This window comes from Chinchilla lanigera, unplaced genomic scaffold (genome assembly GCF_000276665.1).
Source record: "Chinchilla lanigera isolate Chin_1 unplaced genomic scaffold, ChiLan1.0 scaffold00014, whole genome shotgun sequence".
NCBI classification, from domain to species: domain Eukaryota; kingdom Metazoa; phylum Chordata; class Mammalia; order Rodentia; family Chinchillidae; genus Chinchilla; species Chinchilla lanigera.
The window spans coordinates 32,620,956-32,628,864 of record NW_004955415.1 but is presented as its reverse complement, the minus strand read 5'-3'; the positions used below and the strand labels follow the sequence as shown (position 1 = coordinate 32,628,864).

Below are 7,909 nucleotides of genomic sequence, written 5' to 3'. Positions count from 1 at the left end.
GCCTGGGCCCCACAGTAGCAGCTGGGTGTGGCTTTTGCTGAGACCCCACTTAGGAGGGACAAAAGGGGCACACTGGAGGAATTCTGGGAAGTGAGGTGACACAGGTGTCCAACCCGTCCCTCCAGTCCAGGTCCCCTGCCCGGGCTTGCTGCTGGGCCACCCCCTCCCCAGCATCTTTGGGAAAGGGGGAGCCCGGGTTGCTGGAGGTGGGTGCCCAGGGCAGCATTTGAGAAATTCGGGGGGTGGGCTGGGAACCCTCTTCCCCTTGTGACCACCTAGCTCTGGGCAGGGCTCTGAAGGTCCTCAGCGGGACAATGGTGACTGGGCCGGTGGCCCCGGGGCCAGCCTCCTTCTCTCTCCAGGAGGACGGAGAGGCAGCCATGTGGGCCCAAGGAGCTGCCGGCGCAGAGGGCACCCCGCCTGCCTGCCGCGGCTGTGTGGAGTCCTGTTCCCGGCCCCCCACCTGGGCTCAGGGCCAGGCCCCGAGGCAGGGCCTCGTCCCGGGAACAATGGCTCCGTGTTCCTCGTGGAGGGGAGGCTGGAGGATGAGGAGGCAGAGGCAGGCGCGCAGGGAAGGAGCGAAGGACCCTGGGCTGCGCTCCCCAGGGGTGCCGGGCGCTGGGGAGCTCCCCGGAACTCCTGGGTGGGTGAGTGGTAGGAAGCCTGGAGAGGGCAGAGCCCTTGGGCTCAGGGACCCCCGGCCGGGAGGCAAGGGCTCCTCCAGGAGAGCAGGCAAGGGCTGGGCGGGATAAGAGGAGGGACTTCCCGAAGCCGCGCGGCGTGGGTGGAGGAGCCCGGGACGCCAGGCCCACGCGGATCGCGGACCTGGGTCGGGACGAGGAGGACGAAGTTGGGCCTAAACTGGGGGTGCAGGCCGAACTGGGGGACGGGGGTGGGGTGGGTGGGTGTGCACCCGGTGACGCCCCGCCCCGCCCCGCCCCCCAGCGCCGCGAGGTTTTAAAGCACGGGGCCCTGCGGCCGGCAGCAGTGGGGCGCGAGCCGCGTGCGTTTCGGGGTCTGGCCAGCTCCCCCTCCCTGGTAAGTCGGGCGCGGACCCGAAGGGGCCAGGGGGACCCGGTGGGATGCGTGCGGAAGCGGCGGCAACTTTTCCGAGCCGGCCTCACGGGCCGAATGGGGGTGCGCCTGGGGGGGGTCCCCAACTCTTGCCAACGGGAGCGGCGCGGCGGGAACTTGGGGGGAAGCCAGGAAGGGGCCTTTGGGGTGACGGCGACGGAGTCCTGGGGCGATCCCTGCGGATGGGGGAAGGGCGGCCCGATATGAACCCCCCAGGCCCGCCCCAAGAGACCCTGGGGACTTGCTGGGAAGGCAGGGAGGTAGGGTCCCTGTTGCTTTGGAGTTGGGCTTGGGCTTGCGGGGCAGGGTGTGCGCAGGGGCTCCACGGGGCCCCTACCTGGGCTTTGGGCGGAAAGCATGAGGAAGGGACTCCCCGAGTTTTCTGGATGAGAGGGAAGTGGTGTCATTTTCAAGTTCTTGACAAGTTGGGGTGAATGGAGGAACCGTTTCCTGTGGGGAGGGTCTGGTGGGCCCTGGTGCAGCTGGGGCTTGGGGTGTCTCTGTCTCCTGGATACGCCTGTCCCCTTTGAGGAGTGGCTGGTGCAATGCTGGTAGGAACGGGCCAGGTTTGGGGGTCCCCTAGAGGGCTGACTCCCCAGCCCTGTTTGCTCTGGGGACCCCATCCCCTTACACTGCAGGAGGAAGGTGAGGCGCCCTGGCTGAAGCTCGGCTTCTCTATGCCTGCCTCAGAGGGGCCCCTGGTTCCAGCTTTGCTTTGGTGCCCCCCAGCCCCAGCCCTGACCTTGCTGCCGGGCTGGGTTGGGGACCAGGCCCAGGGCCTCCTGAACGCCTGGGAGGTGCCCTTGGCTGGCTGTCCTCGTCCCCTTCCTGGCCCTAGCCAGCTGCCCGCTGGTGACAGGGTGGTCTCCTGTTCTTTGCAGTCTTGTCTGTGCCAGCCCGAGCTGGAAGGCAGTGCCCAACAGGTGCCCGGCTCAGGGGCGAGGTGATGTGGGACACACCCTGTCCGCTCGCCCACACGCCCTGCCGGGCCAGCCTGGGCACATGTGTTCCTGTACCGGCGTCCTGGGAAGGCACGCGCCCCGGGGCCTGGTGCGAGCTTGCCCTGGCTTCCAGGAGGGGCCTGACTGCCTCCTGCGCTTGCAGGGTGCCCTCTGGGAGCTCCCTCAAGACCCCAGCGGGCAGCAGGCCTTGCCCATGGGCCTGGAGGGGACCTAAAATAGCTGCTGGCTGGGCCTAGGGCTGGCACGCAGAGTCCATGCGTGACAGGGCGTGTCCGGGGGTCGGGCCTGTCTGTGCTGGCCCAGCCTCTGCATCTCTGAAGATTCCTTCTTGCCGGGGAGAGGGCAGAGATACACGCTCAGGGTTCTTGTAGGGACCCCTCATCCATGCCCACACCCTGTCCGATTGCAGGTGGAGCCCACATGTTGTGTGTGGGCTGCAGCTGTGGGACAGGCGCTGTGCATCTGCATTCCTGGGGTGACAGGGCCTGTGCAGACCGTGGGGCCACCTGCCTGCTGTCAGCCATCCATGTGGGGCTTATCCATCTTTAGGAACTTTTCTTTTTTTGGTGGGGGGAGGTCTTTTTGAGACAGGGTCTTGCTATGCAGTTCAGGCCGGCCTTGAGCTCACTTTGTAGCCCAGGCTGGTCTCAAACTTGCAACAATCCTCCTGCCTCAGCCTCCCTAGTGTTGGGATTACAGGCATGCGCCACCACGCCCAACCTCAGAAGTTTTTCAAGGGTCTGCCCTGCACCTTGGATGGGGGCTCTCTCCACAGTGAGTGACACTTTTGGGAACCCTGGGTAGTCTTAGGAAAACTTCCTCCAACCCTCTCTTTGGGACTTTGTCATTTGTATTTTATTTTTAGGGGGTGGAAGTTGAGACAGGTTTCACATGTATTCTATGCTGGCCTTGAACTCACTATGTAGCCAGGGATGGCCTCAAAGTTGCGGCAATCCTCCTGCCTCAGCCTCCCGAGTGCTGGAATTACAAGTGTGTGGTACTACTCCTGGCTGTACTTTGGGTACTCTTTGCACCAGGAGCCGGCTGGCTGTGTGTGACCTGCTGTGGTCCTCAGGTCTGGCTGGGAATCACCCTGGCCTCCTTTTCCAGTATCTGGAACTGGGAACGTTCGGGTGTGAGAGGAGAGCCATGTGCCCTGCGCCTCTCCTGCCTAGGCCCTGGGCTCCACGCTGCTTTGGGGGTACTCTAATCCCTTTCTCGCCTGCTGCCTGGTGTCCTGGGTGCACCCCATTGTGTGTCTGGGAGAGGCCCAGTCTTCAGGGCCAGTCACTAGGGATGTGTGTGACAGTCATGGGTGTGGGTGTGTGGGGATTCTTGGGTAGAGCAGGATGCGCCATGCTGGGCACGGCTGAGTCATACTCCAGTGGCGCCTTGCCCCGGGGTGCTGGGGCTGGCGCCACCCTGGGTGTGGTCACTGCACCGTGGCCTGGGGCTGGGTGGTCCGGGATGTGGCACACGGTGGTGAGGGGCAGCAAAGCGGCTTTTGAGATGCTAAGCCCCTCCACCCGGGACCGGGCACTGACACCCCAAAAGTGTGGTGGGGAGCCCAGGGACCCCCAGCCATGGGTCTGTGAATTGCTGGGCTGTCCTGAACAGGGGACCGAGGCCATCAGAAACCAGTGACAGCTGGACATGGTGATGCTCCCTGGGAGGCTGGGACAAAAGGATCACAAGTTGGAGGTCAGCCTGGGCAACTGAGTGAGACTCGGCTCAAAAAAATCAAAGCGGTCTGGAGGTGAAGCGCAGTGCGAAGGCCCTGGGTTCAACCCCCCAATCCTTCAAAAAGAAAAAGAAAAAGAAAAAGAAAAAGAAGCCACTTATAGGCTGATAAACTCCAGGCCAAGGCTTGCGGGGCAGCAGAAGTGGGCGCAGGCTGGTGGGGTGTACCCGCAGGGAAGGGCCTCCTGGGTGGACAGCGGGGTGCCCCTGGGGGCTCTGTGAGTGGCTCCGGTGTGGAGGGGCCGCACCTTTCATCTCCCTTGTTTGTAGGCGATGACTCAATGCGCTTCCCATCCCAGGCCTGCCCCCAGCGCCCGCCATGGGTGGGCTACAGCCCCGCCCCCCACCCCCTGGCCAGGGTGCCTACCCCTGGGACTGCCCAACCTCTGGGGGCAGTTGTCGTCGTCCCCGCCGGGGGGAGGGCTCTGGTGGAGGGTGGGGGATCAGTGGTCAGGCGGCGCTGGGCCGGGAAGCCCCTGCTGGCCGCCGGCTCTGGCCGGCCCACGGAGCTTCTGTTAAGAGTCTGGCCCATTAGGCAAAGCGCTAGTGACAGGCTGGGCGGCGGCGGGCAGGGCGGGGCCAGCAGTCCTTGGTATTTTCCGATCCCAGCTGCTCTGTGAGGGTGGAAAGTATTTGGGGATCAGGCTTGTGGGCTGCGGCGGCGGAGTCCCAGCGGAAGCTGTCCCTGCTGCATTCCTGGGGCCCGGGGGCCTGTGTGTGTCTGGTGCGTAGCCGCTGTCTGCGTTCCTGTGCACACTGGCGTCCCCATCCAGCCGGGGCAGCACTCTGGCCCTGGCACAAGGGCCCCTCTCCTCCATCCATGCAGCTGCCCCGAGCTTGGGTCTCAGGACCCCCGAGGGGGAGCCGGGGATTGGTGAAGGTGTCCGGTCCTGGGGCACCTGGTGCCCCTCCGTGCAGGACCAGACCTTTTGTGGGGTGGGGAGTGGCCTTGGCGCAGCCCTGGGCTCTGTGCAGGGGAAACCCCACAGGAAACAGGCCTGGCCAAATGGCCGCCCTTCCCGTTCTCGTCCCTGGGACACGAATATGCTGTCTCACTTCCGGAGGCGGCTTGGGGTGGCTGGCTGCCCTGTGGGGCCGGAGCTGCTCCCAGTTGACACCCCCAGATCCTGAGGGGACAGGGCGGGGGCCCCGTGGGTGTGGGAGAGACTGTGGGCCGAGTGTGGGTATGGGGGGCACGGGACATCTCTCACTGCCCACTTCCCAGGGGCCGGGGACCCGCGATCTGGACATTAGCACCGGGATCCTTGTCGTTTTCTGGCCTCTTTGTGCCGTGCGACAGCAGTGACAGCGCCACAGTGTCCCGATGACGCACATTACTCCCAGGATCCTCACGGACAGCCACTTACACAGTAGATAACTGGTATCACTCTTCTGCGGGGGACAGAGGGCTGGAGCAACTTGCCCAGAGCCGCCCAGCCAGGGATCTGGGGGTGGGTTTCAGATTCATCTGACTGGTTCTAAAACTGGGCTTTTCCAGCCATGGATCATGGCAAGGGTGGCCTTGGCAAACTCCTCCTTGGAACGAACTGATCTTGATTTAATGTTTCATTGCAAGGTTGTGAAATCCTCTTACGTTTTATTTTTTGGTGATGGTGATGCTGAGGATGGAACCCAGGAACCTCGCACATGCTAAGCGCATGCTTTAGGGTTGGGCCGCACCCCGGCCCCTGGAAATTCTTAATTTACAGCCAGGAGTGGTGGTGCACACCTATATAATCCCAGCATTAGGGAGGCTGAGGCAGGAGGATCGCTGCAGAGTTCAAAGCCAGCCTGGGAAATAGAGTGAGCCCAAACCCCTGTCTCAAAAAGGAAAAAATTCTTAATTTGCTCATTTTTGTTCTTCCCTGGGCCTCACAGATTCAGTGGCCCACGCCTAGCGCTGGGCGCTGGCTGATGACAGACTTCTTCTTGGTGCAAGCTCCCTGGACTGCTCTGTGGCACTTCTTACCCTGGTGTTATAGACGGGGAAGCACAGGCCTCCCGGGCACCTGGGAAGCCGCGTTTGGGTCTTGAACTCAGGCCGGGTGTTTGGGTGAGGAGGCCAGCGTCTGCCAAACTGGGTCCTGTGCTGAGTGGAACGGGATGTCGGGGCAGATCGGGGTGCTTGGTGCCTGCACCCACCCTGCAGGAGTGCAGGCCGGGGCCTGGCCACTGAGGAGACAGGGCCATGGGGGGGAGGCCCCGTGGTTTCCTCCTGCCCTTCGGGCTTCTAGGAAGTGGCGCCAGCTGGGGTGAGATCACTTCCTCACCCGCCTGCCCGCCCCCCCTCGGCTTCCTCTCTCCTTGCGTGGCCCCATTTGGCCGCCTGGGCTTGGGGTGGGAGACTGGAGGAGTGGCGCCTGGGCTGGAGCTGGCCCTGGAACTCCCGCAGCCGCCTGGCCTGGAAGGGTGCGGAGGGCATCTGTCTGCACCTTGGGCTGGGACCAACGTTGCTGCTGCTGGCCAGGAGTTCAGGGCGACACCGGTGGGGACCCCAGAGGGTGGTGTCTCCAAATCACATCACCTCCTTTGCTTTCTCCCCTCCAGGTGCCAGCCTCTGGCCCCGCCCAGGGCCCCCCACCCCCGTGCCACGGCCAGCTGGGGTTCCTGGGGATGGGATTTGCTGTCTGTCACAAATCACATTGCCAGGGATTTCCAACCGACCCTGAGCTCTGTCTCCAAGCCACTGCTGCCACCGAGGATGCCCAACTGCACCTGGGGATGAGGTGGCAGAGAGGGCCGCCGCCTCCGCCGCCACCACCACCGCTGCCACGTCAGGCCTGAGGAGCAGGGCTTAGCCGCTTGTGAGCAGGGTCCACACCAAGTCGTGTTCACAGTGGCTAAGTTCCGTCCCCCAGGCCCCGCCTCCACCGCCCCACCTCTCTGCCTGCTGCGGCTTCCCCGGGCTCTGCCTCCTGTGCCTACTGAGCTGAAACACAGTGGATTTGTGCAGACTGGCTCAGTTCAGCAGGAACAGGAGTCAAGCCCCCTGGAGCCAGCGGCCTGGCCATCCCGCTGCCGGGAAGACCAGACAGACCCGGATATGTCTGAAGGAGCGGGCGGGGGCGAGCCGGTGCCCGGCCCGGGTCGAGGTATCCGCTGCAGGCCATCTCCCCGTCTGCGTTAGGGCCCCTGTGACCCTGACACGGCCACACCTCGTGCAGGCTCTGCTGCAGTTCCAGGGCAGACAGACACGTGGGTGGGCGGGTGCACCTTCCTTAAGAAGGGAAGCCACCTCAGCCCCTCCCTTGTGTTGTGAGAGAGGGTCTCCTTATGTAGTCCAGACTGGCCTTGAACTCACTGTGTAGCCCAGACAATCCTCCTGTCTCAGCTTCCTGAGTTCTGGGATGAAAGGCGTGTGCCACCACACCCAGCTCAGCCCTTCCTCTCCTAAGCCTGGCAGGGAGGCTGCACCTTCCCAGCCGCCAGTTACCCAAGAGGAAGCTGCCTTAGGCCCCCTGACCGTTAAATGCCAACTCCCAGCTTCCGGAACCAGCTGGCCTGACTTGGCCGAGTGTGCCTGGTCTCCTCTCCCTGGGCCCTTTGGATTCGTAACGGCACACGGGGCAAGGAACAAGCCCATACGGGCCCGGAAAAGACAGGAGCAGGCCTCCCTCGTCCTGGGGCCGGGGTCAGCCTGTCCTGCTCTCCTCGGTGCTGCTGTCCCCCAGTCAGACGGGAGGGGGGCTCTTTAGGAGTGGGACTGGGAAGGTCAAGTGAAATGCCCAGGTCATCAGGGCTGGGCTGGTGTCACCCAGGGAGGGGCAGATGGGCTTAGGGTAGAGAGCGGGCAGCGTTTGTATTACCTGCTGCACAGTAAAATAAATGTCCCAGCTTCACCCCTGGAGCTCTGATGGTCTGATTCTATCCTGTCCCCGTCCTTACAGTTTCAGCGTCTTTTTCCCTTTGCCACGCTGGTGGTGGAACTCTGGGCCTTGAGCGTGCTTGGGCCAGTGCTTACTGCTGAGCTTCCCAGCCTGGCTACACTTTCAGCCTTTGCGTCCTGGCGTCCTGGGTCTGCACCTCACCTGCTCCCCACTTCTGCACTGAGGAAGGTGGGAAAAGCCAGACTTGTTTTCCTGTGGATGAAGGGGGCCCCCGAGGTTGGCGATGAAATCTTGAGGGACGTCTTG

The 7,909-nt window shown here is 63.5% G+C and overlaps 1 protein-coding gene across 1 annotated transcript; it reads left to right on the top strand.

Moving 5' to 3' along the window:
- The first annotated feature begins 314 nt into the window (after positions 1 to 314).
- On the top strand, positions 315 to 7,623 carry LOC102015510 (collagen alpha-1(II) chain-like). Its single transcript, XM_005381144.1, has 3 exons — positions 315 to 435; positions 653 to 1,038; positions 6,324 to 7,623. The coding sequence occupies exons 1-3, from the start codon at positions 315 to 317 to the stop codon at positions 6,558 to 6,560; spliced, it is 744 nt and encodes a 247-aa protein (XP_005381201.1). The 3' UTR covers positions 6,561 to 7,623.
- Positions 7,624 to 7,909: the final 286 nt, after the last annotated feature.

Coding starts and splice junctions, on each gene's coding strand:
- LOC102015510 (XM_005381144.1), top strand. CDS start 315: ATGGTGACTGGGCCGGTGGCCCCGGGGCCAGCCTCCTTCTCTCTCCAG. Junction 436..652: donor CCCGCCTGCCTGCCGCGGCT/GTGTGGAGTCCT, acceptor TGGGTGGGTGAG/TGGTAGGAAGCCTGGAGAGG. Junction 1,039..6,323: donor TGGCCAGCTCCCCCTCCCTG/GTAAGTCGGGCG, acceptor TCTCCCCTCCAG/GTGCCAGCCTCTGGCCCCGC.